At 40.3% G+C, this 21,393-nt stretch overlaps 1 protein-coding gene across 2 annotated transcripts in view; it reads right to left on the bottom strand.

The window, feature by feature from the left end:
- Positions 1-429: 429 nt before the first annotated feature.
- The window catches only part of LOC139478586 (IQ motif and ankyrin repeat domain-containing protein 1-like), a 325,873-nt gene continuing 304,909 nt past the window's right edge, over positions 430-21,393 (bottom strand). For both annotated transcript variants that reach the window (XM_071261129.1, XM_071261130.1), the window contains 4 exons: positions 8,911-9,016; positions 8,378-8,512; positions 6,691-6,819; positions 430-655 (listed from right to left, as the gene is read on the bottom strand). In XM_071261129.1, the coding sequence (XP_071117230.1) occupies positions 490-655; positions 6,691-6,819; positions 8,378-8,512; positions 8,911-9,016 (536 nt within the window). In that variant the 3' untranslated portion in view covers positions 430-489. The remainder of the gene's footprint in view (positions 656-6,690; positions 6,820-8,377; positions 8,513-8,910; positions 9,017-21,393) is intronic.

Raw genomic sequence — 21,393 nt, 5'->3', positions numbered from 1 at the left:
AGCTAATGGAATCATATTTCAATCAGTAAAGTAGGTAGTAATATACACAATGGAATAATTATAACGTAACAAACTTACACTGGTTTACACATCAATATATTTGTGTATGTGTCGTCATTCACCTCAAGCTCAGTTAATGAATATATTACAGGTATAATTAGCGGTAGCACTACTATATCTAAATCTGGGTTTGAAGTGAGGTGAAATGTGTGTCATATGCCCCTGACAGGCCAGCAAGAGGAGTGATCAGACCAAAAAGTAAATCAACGGATCATTCCTCCCCATCAAAGGATCAACAGAAGATATGTTGATTGATTTATGTAGGGGTTACATCTGTGAGAGAAGTGTGTGTGTAATGAGCTGTGTAAGTAGGGATATTGTGCAAAGTGTTATTGAATAATAAATAACTTACTACACTGGTCCCTTTTAGATACTGCCTTTATTACAACTTGTTTAGATATCTGTTAGTTGTTCCATGTTAATTCTGGATCATGTGGGGACAAAAACCCTTATAGGAAAGGTCAGTTCCATCAGATCTTCAGGAGGGAAGGGATTCTTGGTGACAATAAAGAAGCGGAAGTTCTGTGTGCGGAGATCATTAAATCTTGTCTTGCTATATTCCTCTCCATCGCTGTCCTTCAGCAGACTCAAGTACCTTGCAAACAGAAAGTCAAGTTATAGACATAGTGAAGCAGTGACTCTTGTTTTTTGTCTTTGCCATTAGAATATTCAAAACCATTTGAGGGATTGTGGACACGGAAATATTTCAGCAATAAAAATATTGTAAATTTTACAATTAAGTTGTATATTTATGTACTTATCCTGTGTCATGCTAAGCATTTCTTTCTTCTTCTTTGTTCAAACACATTTCCATAGAAGTATCCAAAGTTTCCAGGTCCCAAAAGCAATTACCCAGAACACATCCCAGCATCACCAATAAAAAAAAAATGCGTCATGCCCTGTGATACTGTGCATAGCGACTAACACGAAAATGGTCACATGACTGCCACTGTCCCATTATTCTCTTAGAGCTCACAGGCAAGAGTAGCTGTGATGTGGGGATGGTCGGGAAGGCGTTTAACTAATGAGCATAAAATATACAATTTATTTGTAAAGTTTACAATTTTGTAAACTTAGCCTATCTCAAGCTACAACTGTGAGATACACGAGAAAGCTGGTGCTGAACAGTGACACAGAAAAAGTCGTAAACACACCATAATGGGCAATATGATCCCTATACATAAGTGGGACGAAACAGTAGGAAATCGAGTACAAGATACATCATATAGTTTTTTCAAGCAGGACATAGTTTCATGAACAGCTGTGTAGCTGTAAATATCAATCTATTCTGCCTATGATGTCGAAGGGTTTCCAGTCAATCAATTCTTCGAGACAGACCACATCAGATCTCAGACGGACAATAGGGTGGGACAGCTCGGCATCTCTTTTAACGCTTTTTAAAAGCCATCAATCACGTCTGAGCAACTGAAGCAAGCTAAGTCGTGAAGAGAAATGATCGACACTATCCATAAGAGGATTTTTGAACCAATTCTGATATTTCACATGCTGAAGGCAGAGGTGAGCTGGTACCCGCTCAGGACACCACTCCTTGCGGGGGAGTTCAATGTTGAATCCCAGGTCTCTACAGATTAGATGTCTCACTCTCCAATTGGTACTCAGTCTGGGAACCCATATAATAGAGACAAAAAGACAGGAGTGATTTATTATTTACGTACAAGATACGGAGTACAGAATAGCAGAAGCGGGTATGCAGATCGTCTTTCTGTGCTGGTGTGCAGTCGTCACCTGTTGCGCCAGGACCAAGGTACCGAACTGGTGGAGGCCCTGAATGTCTTTGATGGTGATGTCATGTAGATAATGGAAAGCGAAGACAGTATCCGACTTCCAAAAGCAGTCCTCCATGATAGAGGCGAAGGCTAGAGTCTTTAAGAGAGTGGAGTGGATGTCACCAGAGGAAGCAATCCAGCAAAGGCGAAGGTCACAGAAAAGATGAGCAAAGCTGAACGGAGACTAGTATGGAAGACTTCTGTTGTAGCGGCCAAAGAAGTTGTTAATGTGCTGAAGTGGTCTTGCAGCCTTGAGGAAGATACAGAGTGCTCTAACAGAGATATCTTCATGGTCATCTGGGCTCAAGATGAATGCCAGCGATGGGATTCTAAACAAAAGGTCTGGCTGTCCCGGAAGCTGGTTCTTCGCGATGAAATCAAAGCAAAGGCCCAGAGTGAGTGAGTGAGTATGTTTTTATACCACTTTTAGCAATATTCCTGCAATATCACGGAGGGGGACACCAGAAATGGGCTTCACACATTGTACCCATACTGGGAATCGATGGTGTGACGAGCGAACGCCTTAACCACTAGGCTACCCAACCGCCCCTGCGAAGGCCCAGAAAGACCTTCCCAGTGTGTGTGTGTGTGTGTGTGTGACACGAGGCACTATCGAAAGCCATTAATGATAAATGAAATAATCCTATACTGCTTTCGTCCAAAATAATATCAATAGTATCAATTTCAGAATCAGACTTTCATAGCTTGATGCAACAAAGCGGGATCTTGTTAGTCTGGACCTCCTCTAACAGGACATCCTCGCTTTATTTTTTAACTGCTGCAACATTGAACTAGGAAATAGGTCTACACATGCTGAAACGTGTCACACTTCGGGAATTGTGTGTGTGTGTGTTAGTGTGTGTGAGTGTGTGTGTGTGTGTGTGTGTGTGTGTGTGTGTGATTGAGTGTGACTGTGAGTGTTAGTGTGTGTGAGTGTTAGTGTGTGTGAGTGTTAGTGTGTGTGAGTGTTAGTGTGTGTGAGTGTGTGTGAGTGTTAGTGTGTGTGAGTGTTAGTGTGTGTGAGTGTTAGTGTGTGTGAGTGTTAGTGTGTGTGAGTGTTAGTGTGTGTGAGTGTTAGTGTGTGTGAGTGTTAGTGTGTGTGAGTGTGTGTGAGTGTGAGTGTGTGTGAGTGTTAGTGTGTGTGAGTGTTAGTGTGTGTGAGTGTGTGTGTGTATTAGTGTGTTAGTTTGTGTTAGTGTGTTAGTTTGTGTGTGTGTGAGTGTGTGTGTGTATTAGTGTGTTAGTTTGTGTTAGTGTGTTAGTGTGTGTGTGTGTTAGTGTGTGTGTGTGTTAGTGTGTGTGTGTGTTAGTGTGTGTGTGTGTTAGTGTGTGTTAGTGTGAGTGTTAGTGTGAGTGTGTGTGTGTGTGAGTGTGTGTGTGTGTGTGTTAGTGTGTGTGTGTGTTAGTGTGTGTGTGTTAGTGTGTGTGTGTGTGTTAGTGTGTGTGAGTGAGTGTGTGTGTGTGTTAGTTTGTGTGAGTGTTAGTGTGTGTGTGTGTTAGTGTGTGTGTGTGTGTGTGTTAGTGTGTGTGTGTGTTAGTGTGTGTGTGTGTGAGTGTGAGTGAGTGAGTGAGTGTGAGTGAGTGTGTGTGTGTGTTAGTGTGTGTGTTAGTGTGTGTGTGTGTTAGTGTGTGTGTGTGTTAGTGTGTGTGTGTGTTAGTGTGTGTGTGTGTTAGTGTGTGTGTGTGTTAGTGTGTGTGTGTGTTAGTGTGTGTGTGTGTTAGTGTGTGTGTTAGTGTGTGTGTGTTAGTGTGTGTGAGTGTGAGTGTGAGTGTGTGTGTGTGAGTGTGTGTGTGTGTATTAGTTTGTGTGAGTGTTAGTGTGTGTGAGTGTTAGTGTGTGTGTGTGTTAGTGTGTGTATTAGTGTGTGTGTGTGTTAGTGTGTGTGTGTTAGTGTGTTAGTTTGTGTGTGTGTGTGTTAGTGTTAGTGTGTGTGTTAGTGTGTGTGTGTGTGTGTGAGTGTGAGTGTGTGTATTAGTGTGTGTGTGTGTTAGTGTTAGTGTGTGTGAGTGTGTGTGTGTGTATTAGTTTGTGTGAGTGTGTGTGTGTGTTAGTGTGTGTGTGAGTGTGTGTGAGTGTGAGTGTGTGTGTTACTGTGTGTGTGAGTGTGAGTGTGTGTGAGTGTGTGTGTGTGTATTAGTTTGTGTGAGTGTGTGTGTGAGTGTGTGTGTGTGTTAGTGTGTGTGTGTGTGTGTTAGTGTGTGTGTGTGTTAGTGTGTTAGTGTGTGTGTGTGTGTTAGTGTGTGTGTGTGTGTTAGTGTGTGTGTGTGTGTTAGTGTGTGTGTGTGTGTGTTAGTGTGTGTGTGTGTTAGTGTGTGTGTGTGTTAGTGTGTGTGTGTGTTAGTGTGTGTGTGTGTGTGTTAGTGTGTGTGTGTGTTAGTGTGTGTGTGTGTGTGTTAGTGTGTGTGTGTGTGTGTTAGTGTGTGTGTGTGTGTTAGTGTGTGTGTGTTAGTGTGTGTGTGTGTTAGTGTGTGTGTGTGTTAGTGTGTGTGTGTGTTAGTGTGTGTGTGTGTTAGTGTGTGTGTGTGTTAGTGTGTGTGTGTGTGTGTTAGTGTGTGTGTGTGTGTGTGTTAGTGTGTGTGTGTGTGTTAGTGTGTGTGTGTGTGTTAGTGTGTGTGTGTGTGTGTGTTAGTGTGTGTGTTAGTGTGTGTGTGTGTTAGTGTGTGTGTGTGTTAGTGTGTGTGTGTGTTAGTGTGTGTGTGTGTTAGTGTGTGTGTGTGTTAGTGTGTGTGTGTGTTAGTGTGTGTGTGTGTGTTAGTGTGTGTGTGTGTGTTAGTGTGTGTGTGTGTTAGTGTGTGTGTGTGTTAGTGTGTGTGTGTGTTAGTGTGTGTTAGTGTGTGTGTGTTAGTGTGTGTGTGTTAGTGTGTGTGTTAGTGTGTGTGTTAGTGTGTGTGTTAGTGTGTGTGTGTTAGTGTGTTAGTGTGTGTGTGTTAGTGTGTGTGTGTTAGTGTGTTTGTGTTAGTGTGTGTGTTAGTGTGTGTGTTAGTGTGTGTGTTAGTGTGTGTGTGTGTTAGTTTGTGTGTGTGTGTTAGTTTGTGTGTGTGTGTTAGTTTGTGTGTGTTAGTTTGTGTGTGTGTGTGAGTGAGTGAGTGAGTGTGTGTGTTAGTGTGTGTGTGTGTGTGTGTTAGTTTGTGTGTGTGTGAGTGTGAGTGAGTGAGTGAGTGTGAGTGAGTGTTAGTGTGTGTGTGTGTGTTAGTGTGTGTGTGTGTGTTAGTGTGTGTGTTAGTGTGTTAGTGTTAGTGTGTGTTAGTGTGTGTGTGTTAGTGTGTGTTAGTGTGTGTGTGTGTTAGTGTGTGTGTGTGTTAGTGTGTGTGTGTGTTAGTGTGTGTGTGTGTGTGTGTGTGTGTGTGTGTTAGTGTGTGTGTTAGTGTGTGTGTGTGTTAGTGTTAGTGTGTGTGTTAGAGTGTGTGTGTGTGTTAGTGTGTGTTAGAGTGTGTGTGTGTGTGTTAGAGTGTGTGTGTGTTAGTGTGTGTGTGTGTTAGAGTGTGTGTGTGTGTGTGTTAGTGTGTTAGTGTGTTAGTGTGTGTTAGTCCGGACTAATGCCAATTTTATAGTGCATGCCCACTGAATTATTATGCCACAGTTATAACATGAATACCCCAATCAGATACGCCCCTAATGTCGAGCTTAATGCAGGGTACCATCTTTCGGTATGATGCGGCCGGAGATCGAACCCTTCACCTTCTACTCTCTTAGCGGACACTCTACCACTAGACCACGGAGGTGGTCATGTTTTACTGGCAATGTTGGAGTTGATCATAGCGAGATAGGTATACAAAGTAGACCATTTAGGCTGCAAATGTTGCAGATATTTGGCAACCTGTTGAGGAAAAGTGGCAGTTGGCTTGGTCATGGGCTTGACAGTAGGCTTTGAACACTTTCCATTTGTGGTCGTAAAGGGTCTTAGTAGAGGTACAGTGAGCCTCAGTGATGGTCCTGGCTACTCTCTTCGAACACCCTTTGGCAACAAGCGAGGAGATGAGCCAGATGCAAAAATGGAGGGGTGAGGGGTTCAGCAGGTGGGAGTGTGGCTGGAGGAGAAGATTGTGAAACTTTCTTTGTGCGTGTTGAAACAGCGTTGTGAACCAACTCCCGAGTTGATCAATAGGGTGCGATCAAAAGCAGTTGTTGGTTGGTGGATGGCATGTTCTGAATGGGCAGATTGGACATTTTTTATCCCGAGAATCTGCATTGTTCAAACCTCAATGTTCCAGGGGTTGTTCAGCCAGAAGAAGTCAATCTACAGTGACAAAATTTACATTGACATAGACTTGGTGGATCCCATGCTATATATACCATACAACTGATGTTGTCTGACTGGATCATGAGGCATGACGCACAGAAGAACTCTGCCCAATGGGACACCTCCAGAATGACCAACTTAAATTCAAGGTTGTTGATATGGACTTGCTTCCCTATTACGATGTTCTGCCACCTGTAGATCTTCGAAGTGCACTCCTTAGCCCAGAGGTGTAAACGGTGCAAACATTCGATATCAACACCACCAACACCATTGAAGAGGCAGATGGTAGCTATAGTGACTACCTCACATCCACACATCTGTGGTGGTGGTAGCTATACTGATTGACTCACATCCACACATCCATGCTGATGGTGTTATAGTGACTAACTCACATCCACGCTGATGGTAGCTATAGTGACTACCTCACATCCACACATCTGTGGTGGTGGTAGCTATACTGATTGACTCACATCCACACATCCATGCTCATGGTGTTATAGTGACTAACTCACATCCACGCTGATGGTAGCTATAGTGACTACCTCACATCCACACATCTGTGGTGACGGTAACTATACTTATACATATGATTCGGTCAATACCTGTGATTCTGTAGTATTGTTTTGTCTATTACAGAGGCCATAAGTCCCTCCTGAATGATATCCATTCGGTCAGAAAATGTCTCAAACATGTCAATTTCCATCATGTCCAGTACAAGTGGTTTCCCAAACCTGAAAAATACCAAGAGTTAATGTGGACAAGTAGCACTGTAGAACCAATCATTTCAACATGACAAAACCAAACAACATGGATAACAGCAAGAAGTTTGGACCCTCTTTACACATTCTGTACCTGCAGGTAATCCTCCCTCATAGCCCTGAAGCCATCCTTGATTATCAAACGTATTATGGTTAACTGGGGATGATTGTGGGTAAATTGATATATTTAGGAACATAGTGGATGGGTAAGTTAAAGGGGAGTTGAACGGCTGACCTTATACCTATCTTGGTAGACCTTGTTGTAGTAGCTTATGCCCATGCTTAGTGGATGGGAAGATGTGACAATGTCACACTCCGTGCATGCTCAGCTATGCGGAAGCCATGATTTGGAGGGCCAAGTTGTAGGGAGCGTGTTCATTGGTTGTGTCCATTTTCCTGGTCACATGATCTGCGTGTTGGCTGGGTAGGGAACCGTCACTCTTTGCTCACCAGTATCTGGTAAGGAAGAATTGACTCACGCGCCCTGAATCAGGACCATTTATTATTTTTTATACTGCTTTCGTTTGGATAAATGGGATGTTTGATTAGGAGATATGTTTGGGGACAGTTTACTTTTGGGAGTTACGTTAGAAGGGTGGTTATAAGAGCAAGATTAAGGAAGAATGTTGAATTGTGTTATGTAGGTAGGGAAGGGTGGAAAATATGCAGGTTATAATTAAGTGGAGGAAGGTTTTGCCCCCTGTTGTTGTTTATTTTTGTTATAAATAAACTTTAAATCAAACTTCACCCTTTGTGCTTTATCTATAATTAGAACTGGTCAGGAGCCTCCAAGAACATAGAGACAAAAGAATACTGCACAGGGAGAAGAGTACGGAACGCAAACCACCGCAGTAAAACATCAGACGTTTTGTCATCGATTTTTATAGTTCTACTGTCACTGGGTGCCTTTTACAGGCTTCAGGGAGCGCCTATTACAGATTTATATCTCTATTCCCTTATGACAATACCCTGGATCAATCCAATATGGTTTCTTTGTTCTGAAACCTATTCAATGCAATAACTCTCATGAGAAATATTTAAAAGTGATAAAAGAGACGACACTTCCGAATCGGGACCTGTGAAGATCCGAGGTAGAATAGGTCTCCAGCAATCCCTGCTTGCTTTACTTTGCACAACTTTGGTTGTCGAAAGAGGTGACTAATGTGATCCGGTGATTAGGCATGCTGACTTGGCTGATGCATGTCACTATATCCCAATAGTGCAGATCGATGTTTAAATCACTAGATTGTCTGGTCCAGATTCAAATATTTACAGACCGCCGTCATATAGCTGTAATATTGCTGAGTGTGGCTTTAAACACCAAACTAACAAAAAAAACAAAAAAACTCTGGAATAAAAGCTTTGATAGGTAATGGGTCCAGGTTATTTATCGAAATAGAATGAAGATAAAATACACTGGATAATCCAGAATGCCCTTAGGCTGACTTACCAGATGTTAGTGAGATGTTACCAGATTACTAGTTGTAAGTTTGAAACAAGTTAAAGCAAAAGCTGGTGAGATCAAACAGACCTGACAGCACCAAGCAGCGCTATTCTGAGGCGGTCAGGCTCCACATCGGCAGGGCGGAGAGCATTCACATAGTTGGTGTCTCGGTAACGAAGGAAAATTGCAGCCTGGCCACTGGTGTCAATTATGAGAGGCCACCTGGAAAGAGTACAATAAAGGGATAATTTTCATTCTTATCTCCCTGGGGAGTATATAAGTTGCCTGTGAGGCAAGAAAGATTGCAGTCACAATACCATCTCAACCTACCAAGTACCCATTTTACTGCTGGGTTAACATAGGCATATATTTCAAACAACGTCACTTGCCTAAGGAGACAATATATGTGCTACATGTACATGTGCTTTAGTGCCTCAGAGTTAAACTGGCGAACATGGCCCATACAACTACTCTCTGCAAACACCTTTGCTACACTTCACCAGATTTCTGACATGAGCTGTACACAGTCTTCATGCCTTATTCATCCCAACAAGCTCTAGTAATGTGAACTAGTTGTCTGCTCCCTATGCATGGTACAGCTCTATCCCAAGAGTGCTTACTTGCCAGATTCTTTGATTTTGTTGCCGACGTCTCTTAAAAGAACTTCATTTAGCTCTCTAACCATCACCTTCAATCCAGGAAGATCACCAGGTCCTCCATTCACACCTGTAGTGAATAAAGCAATTACACATCTGTGAGTTCCTAATTACTTGCACATCTGTTACACCTTCACCACTTCCACATGTATTACACCCTCACTACTTCCACATGTATTACACTCTCACCACTTCCACATCTATTACACCCTCACCACTTTCACATCTATTACACCCTCATCACTTCCACATCTATTACACCCTCACTACTTCCACATCTATTACACCCTCACCACTTTCACATCTATTACACCCTCATCACTTCCACATCTATTACACCCTCACTACTTCCACATCTATTACACCCTCATCACTTCCACATCTATTACACCCTCACTACTTCCACATCTATTACACTCTCACCACTTTCACATCTATTACACCCTCATCACTTCCACATCTATTACACCCTCACTACTTCCACATCTATTACACCCTCACCACTTCCACATCTATTACACCCTCACCACTTCCACATCTATTACACCCTCACCACTTCCACATCTATTACACCCTCACCACTTTCACATCTATTACACTCTCACTACTTCCACATCAATTACACCCTCACTACTTTCACATGTATTACACCCTCACCACTTCCACATCAAATACACCCTAACCACTTCTACATGTATTACACCCTCGACACTTCCACATGTATTACACCCTCACCACTTCCACATCTATTACACCCTCACTACTTCCACATCTATTACACCCTCACCACTTCCACATCAATTACACACTCACCACTTCCACATGTATTACACCCTCACTACTTCCACATCTATTACACCCTCACCACTTCCACATCAAATACACCCTAACCACTTCCACATCTATTACACCCTCACCACTTCCACATGTATTACACCCTCACCACTTCCACATCAATTACACACTCACCACTTCCACATCTATTACACCCTCACTACTTCCACATCTATTACACCCTCACCACTTTCACATCTATTACACCCTCACCACTTTCACATCTATTACACCCTCACCACTTCCACATCAATTACACACTCACCACTTCCACATGTATTACACCCTCACTACTTCCACATCTATTACACCCTCACCACTTCCACATCAATTACACACTCACCACTTCCACATCTATTACACCCTCACTACTTCCACATGTATTACACCCTCACCACTTCCACATGTATTACACCCTCACCACTTCCACATCTATTACACCCTCACCACTTCCACATCTATTACACCCTCACTACTTCCACATGTATTACACCCTCACCACTTCCACATGTATTACACCCTCACCACTTCCACATCTATTACACCCTCACCACTTCCACATGTATTACACCCTCACCACTTCCACATCTATTACACCCTCACCACTTCCACATCTATTACACCCTCACTACTTCCACATGTATTACACCCTCACCACTTCCACATGTATTACACCCTCACTACTTCCACATGTATTACACTCTCACCACTTCCACATCTATTACACCCTCACCACTTTCACATCTATTACACCCTCATCACTTCCACATCTATTACACCCTCACCATTTCCACATCTATTACACCCTCACTACTTCCACATCAATTACACCCTCACCACTTCCACATGTATTACACACTCACTACTTCCACATCTATTACACCCTCACTACTTCCACATCAATTACACCCTCACCACTTCCACATCTATTACACCCTCACCACTTCCACATCTATTACACCCTCACCACTTCCGCATCTATTACACCCTCACCACTTTCACATCTATTACACCCTCACCACTTCAACATCTATTACAATCTCACTACTTCCACATCTATTACACCCTCACCACTTCCAAATCTATTACACCCTCACCACTTCCAAATCTATTACACCCTCACCACTTCCACATCTATTACACCGTCACCACTTCCACATCTATTACACACTCACTACTTCCACATCTATTACACCCTCACTACTTCCACATCAATTACACCCTCACCACTTCCACATCCATTACACCCTCACCACTTCCACATGTATTACACCCTCACTACTTCCACATGTATTACACCCTCACCACTTCCACATCTATTACACCCTCACCACTTCCACATCTATTACACCCTCACTACTTCCACATCTATTACACCCTCACTACTTCCACATCAATTACACCCTCACCACTTCCACATATATTACACCCTCACTACTTCCACATCCTCACCACTTCCACATCCATTACACCCTCACCACTTCCACATCTATTACACCCTCACCACTTCCACATCTATTACACCCTCACCACTTCCACATCTTTTACACACTCACTACTTCCACATCTATTACACCCTCACCACTTCCACATCTATTACACCCTCACCACTTCCACATCTTTTACACACTCACTACTTCCACATCTATTACACCCTCACCACTTCCACATCTATTACACCCTCACCACTTCCACATCTATTACACCCTCACCACTTCCACATCTTTTACACACTCACTACTTTCACATCTATTACACCCTCTTCACTTCCACATCAATTACACCCTCACCACTTCCACATCAATTACACCCTCACCACTTCCACATCTATTACACCCTCACCACTTCCACATGTATTACACCCTCACTACTTCCACATGTATTACACCCTCACCACTTCCACATCTATTACACCCTCACCACTTCCACATCAATTACACCCTCACCACTTCCACATCTTTTACACCCTCACCACTTCCACATCTATTACACCCTCACCACTTCCACATCTTTTACACCCTCACTACTTCCACATCTATCTGAATTGGTGTAATTGAATCTTCATTGTTGGAAGTTGAGGGACGTCCAGACCTAGGGTCATCATCACATAGCTGCCAAATGTTTATATGCAGTCATGAATTTCTTGGGGAGCACTTTTCGCTTAAAGGGGAAATATACACGCAAAAATCACTTTCTTTCTTATTTTTAACAAAACGGAATTTTAGAATTAGTTAGTATCAGTGTTAGAAGAAATACACTCATTTTTCTCACAGTCAATGTAGCGAGCTCACAATAAGTGTGAAAAGGTCATGCCGTTATGAGGCCTTCGTTTTCCGAGCTAAACAGGCCTGAATTATCCCCCTTAGATTATGACGTAATTGGTGCCAATTTAACTGTGTCCCTGTCTTGTCACAACGCAAAAGATATCAAGTACCAGTTTATGGTGAGACAACATGGCATCCGATACCTTGCCTGGTCCGAAGAAGTTCCCTTGACCCTTCAAGAAATTGCAAAACCATACGATTTTGAACCAAAACGAGCAAGCTTCGTGGTATGGAAACGATGAAAATCAAGAGGAAACAAGAGAAGACCCACATCACCTAATTTGTCACCCGACCCCGACTCTACATCTACACAATTCGGCCTACCAGTGACAACGTGGTAAGAATAACACTTTGATGTGTGTATACCTAAATTACCTATATGCTCATTATTACGTTTTCAGAAGTGGAAACGTAATATTCTAAGAGATTTTTGTCACGCCTGGTGACCCGCATGCTTCGTCAGCAGGCCTATTCATCCTGTCCCACCCTGTTACCCTATCCCCGGTATAGGCATTGTCGTCAATCTGAGTTTGCCTGTATTAGGTGTAACTATTCCCACCACCTATAGGCTACAGATCAATGCTACTTGCCAATATCAAGAAACAAATACGATCTGTCGCCAAACGTTGTCTCAACAAGATTACACATTAGGCCTACCAGCTGATGACGAGACCATATGCTTAGAGTAACACGAAAATGGGGTACGTCCCAGTACGTTTCTAAAGTCGGTTGCCGAGTGGAAACATACTGGGGGAAAAAAAGATTCTCTTTGATTTTTTCCCATCCGAGTTCAAAATACCTGCCATATTTATTTTATAAGTAATTGGATGTCGTACTTCACACTTCACACCGTCCCCATTTGAAAGTGAAAAGATAGATCTCTCCATTGATTTGTTTAGTGTTTGAAACCAGTTACTGCAGTAGGCCTACAGTATCTTATTCTATTTAATACATAATTGGTTATTGGTTTGTTCTGACAACCATTCATAGAAAATGCATTGCAACTTTGCAGGGAAACTATTTATCATCTATTATGATGCCAGATTTAAAAAAAAAATGTTTAGAAACTATAAAAAAAGAAGAAATATCTAATATATAATTAATTATTAAAAACAGTGGGTTGTTTAACTGAGTGGACCAGATATATGTAAAATGTTTACAAAAAGCTCATTTACTGTCACAATCAATACATAAAAATTATCTAAGAAACTATAAGTAAAACTTGTTGAAAAGTAGTGAAAAATATTTGAAATTGTAAATCTTTGTTTGGAAATTTGGACCTCCCAACCTGACCTTTTGAGCAAAACGTCTGTAACAACCACCCCCTAAAATGCAAATGAAATATGCAATCATTTTTTTATATGAGTGAGTGAGTAGGGTTTTACCCCGCTTTTAGCAATATTCCAGCAATATCACAACTGGGGGGCACCAGAAAAGGGCTTCACATGTGCCCATGTGGGGAATCGAACTTGGGTCTTCAGTGTGACGATCGAACGCTTTCACCACAAGGCTACCCCACCACCCTTTTTTATATTAACACTTGAAATAAAGTTTAGAAAACATATAATATGATTTACTTTCATCAATTTATTTTATTATGCATTTTAAGATCTATCATGCACAACAAACAAATATGACAAGTAAAATAAGAGATTTGAGTACCATAAATGTTTATTTGCCAGCAAGTTGTGAAAGCATATGTAACATGTAAGGTTATTAAATTACATCAGTGATATTGAAACATGCCCACAATATTTCAAGAAGTATTCAAACCTACAGTAATAAACACATCATGTCAACATGATAGAACTATAAACTGTTTTGGTATTTATTGAATTATTAACATGTAATAAAAATTATGCATATATCATCAATACAAGTTACTTCTTATATAAGCATCCCTCCAGATTTAATGACAAAAATATATATGTAAATGGTATGATATTTTTTTTGTAATGTTGTGCATAGTTTTGACAAATAAAAGACACTTTTTCATTTCAGAATCTATCTACACCTCATATAAAACAAGAGGTTCACTTTGGGGATTTGCAGAAATAGTTGAAGAATCAGAGAAAAGTTATTCCATCTTGTGTTGTCAAGGTGATTCATGAAAGATTTCCATCTGATGTATGTAATGTTTTTCTCTATGCTCATTGAAATAAACATTTTTCATTGAAATCTTGTTTCATGGTCTCTGACAACAATCAGCCTTTGCTGTTTCATTTGATAAGTTTCTGTAATACAGGATGGCTGATGCTGGATCAGGTAGTTTTGGGCAAGGGCGAAGGCCGGGGAAAAGACTGAAGAAAATATCACAAGCACTGGCTGAATGCTCAGTGGTAACTTGTTAGTGCGCTGGTTGACTATTTCAAAAGTACAGCTCTCTTGTTCTCTGAAGCACTGTACCTCACAAGACACTCTAATATTTTATGACTTATAACTCTGCATGAAAATAAACACAATTTGCACACAATGAAAATGGATCTCAACACCAGGGATTTCTTGTGACACCGTTGGGGCAGGATACTCTCACCTTTCGCGAACACCTGGTATTATCACTACGTTTATACGGACGAATTGTGAAATGACGCAAGTGTCCGTATAAACGAGGCACGACTGTATTTGAAAGCGATTCATTAACATGTGCTCATGATTTAGTCAGAATCGTACCATCAACTGTTTTTTACAGAAATTTCATATGAATATGAGTGTTATAGGGGTTCTGCCGCAACCCCACTGGAGCTGGATTTATATACCTATACTGCTACTACAGGTGGCATTTTTTATGCGTAAATGACTATGCGATTCAATAATAGTCATGAGTTGTATTAAACGAAACATCAATATTAATTAATAATGAATAAAATTTACTATAGCCCACGAGGATATTGGAAAGGTATAGGAGCAATAAAAAAATTAGCCACCGCAGCTAAGATATCTAAAGATGTGGCCAAGGATTGGTTAAAGAAACAAGCGATATATTTACCGGCACCGCGTTATATACCAAGGAAGAAGTTTGATATTTTTATAACAAATGAAGTTCATCAGGCTGACCTCTTGTTTCTTCCCCACGATAAGGTAAAACGCAAAACGTATAAATACGCTTTAACAGTAGTGGATGTGGCTAGTCGATACAAAGAGGCAGAGCCATTAACCTCAAAAGATTCAACAGAAGTAGCTAATGCACTGAGTCGCATATATAAACGCGGACCACTAAAATGGCCTAAGCTATTTCAAGTAGATCCTGGTTGCGAGTTTATGGGATTGGTAACTAAACTGCTAAAGCACGATGTCGAAATCAGGCGTGGTGAAAGAGAGGCCCACAGCAGTCAAGCTATCGTCAAAAGATTTAACAGGACATTAGCGGAACGTTTGTTTGGCTATCAGTATGGAATCGAAATGAAATCCGAATGATTGAGATCAACCGAATGGGTGACACGATTATCAGCCGTTGTATCAGCGCTGAATAATGAAGTAACGAGATTAATAGGGAAGAAACCATCCGATGCGATTAAAATGAAACCCGTGACTTCCGAATCTTCAGCACCGAGGAGAGGCAAAGAACGAAAACTTCCGGATAGAGTAAGGGTAAGATATTTATACCAGCCCGGTGAACTCGAGGGAGGCCTACGTCGTACAACAGATCCCATATGGTCCCTTAAGACGTATAACATTAGTCGATTTGTTATGAAAGAAGGAGAGCCTATTCTTTATTATCTTCAAGATGGACCGGGTAGGGCATTCGTACGAGAAGAGTTGTTCATAGTTCCCGACGGTATGGTATTACCACCATAACCATAAGCATAGGTAGTTACACCATCATTATCAATCCATCTCTTTGTAGCTAAGGGGGATAATGCTGTCTTGTTCATTCTTAATCCATATATCCTATGATTGTAACTTCTTAAAGAGTTCATCTCGTGTTTGAACGTTCTACCGTTGAATAATGATTCTTTATACTGTTCGTGTTTGATATGCTTTTTTACAACATACTTCTTAACGCCCTTAGCTTTTCTTATCTCCCCATTATCGGACTTCTTTATAGAATTCATCTTAGGTCTTAATCCTACATACTCCGCTATAGGAGTCCCAGCACATTCATCCTTCATCATACCTAACACCTTTTTATTTACTACGCTGTGCAGTGGATTATCTTTTGGGTAATCGCTCGTGTCGTACATATCTATTTTTTCTGCCATATCTGTATACAAATCCTCGGTTTGTATTTCCATCAACAAAGAATCTGTGTCGGTATATAACACCTCGCATCTATCACCGTATTGCTTCTTAAGTTCGTTGTAATAAAAGTCATACATTAAGTGTTTTGACAAGTCGAGAATACTCATACCGATGTACACCGGTCTGTTGAATTTTATATTACTCTTCTGCATATGCAACGCGGCTAAGTCGTTATCGAATATCTTGCTTCTGTTAAAAGCCGGACTGGCTATAAGTTTCCTGAGTCTTTCTTCCTCATTAGATCTGACTAATTTAACATCAACCCGCTTCCTTAGATTCTCCATAGTTTTACCAAATACTGAGTTATTCATGAGCTTATATAGATTCTTTTCGAAATCGCTGGTAGCTATCTTTCTTAGATCTGTGTTCAACCTTATATAGGGCTCCATCCAAGGGCTTTGATCAAACTTTAGAACTCTGCGTATTTTCTTCAGTTTCATACCTAACGATAGATATAACTGGAGATTTCTGTAGTGAACTATATATTTTGTTTTATCCATCAAATTTGGTACGAGTTTTTCTACGTTAGCTAACCTACTATTACCCATCAAGGAGCGTTGATATTCCGACATCCAATCCTTATTAACCATTAATCTTTCGGGAGCTAGCGGATAACTGTTATGATCTTTATGTAACGAACTTGGATATTCCAAAGTCAACTTATAGTATGTACCCTTTATTCGCATCATTATTATGGATATTATTCATATTGATATCATCGACCCACTCAAAACCATCCGTGGGTAAAGGTTGACTCATAGCCCATCCGTACAAATTGTTAGTGTATCCTTCCACTAATTTATTATTAGCCTTAGAATACCTTTTTGCTGCCATCGATATACCCCCTCTTAATCCTTTCTCAATAAACAAGTGCATATCGTAATCTGTGAGTAGTTTTAGTTCTACGCCAGTCTTCTTCAACAATGCATCCCACGATAGTCAGGGACTGGAATAGTACCATGCCGGGTCCAAACCGTATTGTTTTAAACATGTCTTTTTAAATATCTCGAATATATCGGCGAGTAACAGTACATCGGTTTTTAAGTACAGATCCTGATAATCGCCTAAATTCTTACAACCTAATTTATCCCACACCGTCAGAGCGTGTTCATAATCGGCATCTGTTATTTTAGATTCTGTTAAGTTACTATAGAATGATTGGAGGGGTGGTAATTAAGTTTCTTCGAATCTAGACCAATCATCCATATATTCGTAAGGATATACACCTTTTCTCAGCAACAAATGACGAGTTATCTTATCGGTATATTGATTTGTTATCGCAAAGTCATCGGGATTGTTCGCATTAGCTAAATTGTCCAGGGAAGATAACAGAAACTGTACGGAGTCTATGAATCTAAGCCCATTACTTTGCTTTATTCTAGATTTCCCATCCTTGTCCCTACAATGTATAGGTTTAGTCAACGAGAACAATATGTATTTTTCCATATTGTTGGGTATGCACGTTAAACCGCCGTCGGTCTTTGAGATAGCTTGCATGAATAGATGTGAATCGTATCCCCTAAGGTTATGAAACACAACGGGGATGGGTATTGTTTGAGAATTCATTTTTAGTTTCAAGTTACACTCGTTATGCTCGGCTCCCCGATAATTACCCGTGACGTGACAATGATCTCTTACGGAATCCCCATCCAGGGGTTTATTAAAACACATGACAACTCGTTGACTTCTTATGGGCCCTCCAATCATCCCTCGTCATACACATGGGTTTCTTACACGATAATTTTTCCTTGATTATTCTCTCTTCATTTTGTAGATATTCTAGGAACTTTCCCGATGCATCGGGACCTCTGTAAATCACGGGAGTGTTTGTTTTCCCATCATACCTTACAACTATATATCCAAACCCACAAAGAATATGTTCTTGAGTTTTGTATGTAAAACTATTACCTTGATTATTATCTTGATTATTTTCTATGGGTTTGATAAGCGCTTCGAAGTCGGCGTAAATTACGTACGGTACTGGCATTTGATTACAATAATGTTCAAATTTTAATATTTTTTTTCCCCTCTTTAGGCACATCAATCCTGATAGTGGTCTGTCCAACACCTCTACAGTCTTCTTTATGCGCTTCTAATAGATCTTGTCTGCTGTACCCATGTAGGCATCTTTCGCAGAAATATTTCTTTCCCTTATATTTTGTTTGATCGTATAATAGCCTGTTTAAACTCTTTATCCACGTATAATGATATTTTGCATCTTTTTCGATCAGAAATGAATTGATTCTTGGAATATGTTCCGGAGCGGAGCTTATCCTGTGTACAACAATTCCTTTAGAATGTCCGAAAACATTTATAGCTAAATTATTTTGCATTTCCACCTTATCAATTTGTGATATTGGTGTAGGTCCATCGTTTTGGGATAGCTAGAAGGTCTATTTGCAATTTTAGAATCTACGGGGAACAATGCAGATCTTATCATTCTTAAACAGTAATCGGATTTATTTTTTACGTTAATTATGGCTTTTTTCTTCTTATAATATGGGGATAAATCTATATAAGATCCACCTTTGAAAGGCATATAATTTGCTATATCTAAATATAAACTATCGATTTTATCCACACCCCTACCCGAACCTCTATTAATCCAACGTTCTAAAGTTTCCTGTATTCTCTGAATTGATGTATCTAATGATGCGTTTATAGTATCGGATTCGGTTATAACTTCTTGATTGCTACGGAAATATGGTTCGGTATATTTGGTGCTATCGTCTGTGTTACTTTTACTCAATAACATTTTAATCATCAGCTGGTATTTTATACTATGTAAATCATCTAATTCCTCGTTAATTTTTCTCGATATGATGGGCTTAATATCGTTAACATCCATGTTGTAATTAATATCCATCTTCCAACCTCTTAGATATTTACCAACGCCGGCGGATGTGGGTACAAATATTAATTCTTGTTGTTTATTCTAAACATCATTATCATCATCATTATTATCAATATCTAGTAAAGCGATCAATTCAGCTCTTCTCATTCGAGAATAACCTCTCAGCCCACTGTTTTTTGCTTGAGCTTTGAGTTCTCTAACAGTCTGGGGTTTGTTGTATTCCAAACCGAGTAAGGTAATCAATTCAGCTTTTCTCATTCGAGAATATCCATGTAGACCACGTTGCTTTGCCATAGCCTTCAACTCTCTGACATAAACCATTGTGACCATGGTATATGCAAAATGAGACAAATGTCTAATTGGTTGTTTTTCATATATTTAAATACCTATTCTCCCCAACTTATTCCTCTCATTGATGTAATCTCTCTTCCTAGCATAAATAATCTGGTTCCTGACCTTATCAGCACTGTGTTCCTTACATAAACAATAACAACCTTTGACCCCTATCCCGCATACAGTACATGTATAGTTTATGTTTCCGCGCCTGATGTAATAATTGTGTATGCCGCAGTAAATTTCAACACAGCATCAGTTACATAGAGTCTGCTTACCCATGAGTGTAAATTTGCAATGATTCATGGTTTATACATCTATCATATCATTTGTCTAAATGCAAATCACATCTACACTACTGATTAGCTGTCACTCTGACTCCCCTAACTAGGTCAAGGTTTATGCATAGCCACAGCTGTCACTCTGGCTTATGCGTAGTTATGGTATAGCTGAAAATCAATACAGCAGTCGTTTGAATTGAATGTCCTTCCTTACACATTTCTTCATGAATAAAATCTAATCTCTTCATTCTCTGCCGCGTATATTGTGACTGGGCTGCTTGGAGTTGTTCTAATACTTTGTTATGTCGTTTACGCTCCTCTTCAACTTCTGAAGCGTTTGATTCCCTCATACTAGAAAATAAATAATTACTCCCCGAAAAAGCTAGAGCATTAAGAATAGCTCCACCGACCATCATCGCAATTGTTGCCATATTATATGAATATAAAATATTCGAATGTTCAATAATATAAAATATTCAAATGTTTAATTACTTCATTATGTCTTCCGGGATAAGCCCTTGTTTGATGAGCATATCCTTCGTTGCCATAGATAATCCAATATCCAGAATCATCATACCAATATCATAACTATTACAATCTAGCTTGGGAGGTGTGGCTTTAGTAATCATTTAAGCTACACGGGCATAGCCAATGGCCAAGCCGGTGACCACCGCTGAATGATACGTTGCGTTACCAACATTTTACCGTCTGTAACTGGAGTAGTCATGCTTCTTATAGCATTATATGGGGGCTAACCTCTAATTGAACTTGTTGTTGCATTGGGGTTGACGTTTTCTCTTCTCCGGTCTTATAAAAGAACCATACAGCCGCTATACCAGCAACTCCTACTAGTGCCCATGTTTTAATCGGATTAATACTTCAATCATTTATTAATTTCGCTTTGCGCGCCAGTCCTCCCTTTCTTCCTGCGGCTATTTTCAAAGGATTCTTTGTCAATCTGGCTTTTAGTATTTTCTCATTTACATGTGGTGCAATCTGTGTTTGTGGTGCAATCGCTGGTTCCTCATTCACATGTGGTGCATTCACATCCTCATTCACTCGTTCTGCAATCTGTTGTGGTTGTGCATCCTCGTTCACTTGTTGCGTTTTCACAATCTGTTGAGTCTCCATTATTTATTTGAACTTTGTTCTTTATATTATTAAGTGGGCACGTATGTTTAAATTGACAATACCTAGCCGTTATTAAAGCTGTGGTGAGTGGAGGTAAGAACATTCCGTATCTATGATAAAACTCTCAGCTCACTGAGCTTATAGCATGTTCGATGAATGGGTCTTTCTCGAGAGATTCGCATAAATACATGCGATGTTCTGCTGGGATAGGGAGAAACGTACTAGCTACAACTGTGTATAGTTGTAATATAGATGACCCTATCATTTTAGTCATGGTAGCTCCCAGTCTAGACTCGTAATGCGCGTACAGTTTTTTAATTTCTTCATCGGTCATGGTATCAATTTTTTCGAAGGTATAATTTTCACCTAAATATTGGGAACATTTTCCAACGGCTACCAAAGCCGCGAGTCTTTCTCTATGTTTATCTAAAGATTTATCTGTAACTACTTC

Source organism: Haliotis cracherodii, unplaced genomic scaffold (assembly GCF_022045235.1).
Source record: "Haliotis cracherodii isolate W230 unplaced genomic scaffold, xgHalCrac1.p SCAF_4, whole genome shotgun sequence".
NCBI lineage: Eukaryota > Metazoa > Mollusca > Gastropoda > Lepetellida > Haliotidae > Haliotis > Haliotis cracherodii.
The sequence above is the reverse complement of the archived record's forward strand: the minus strand, read 5'-3'. Positions and strand labels throughout refer to the sequence as shown.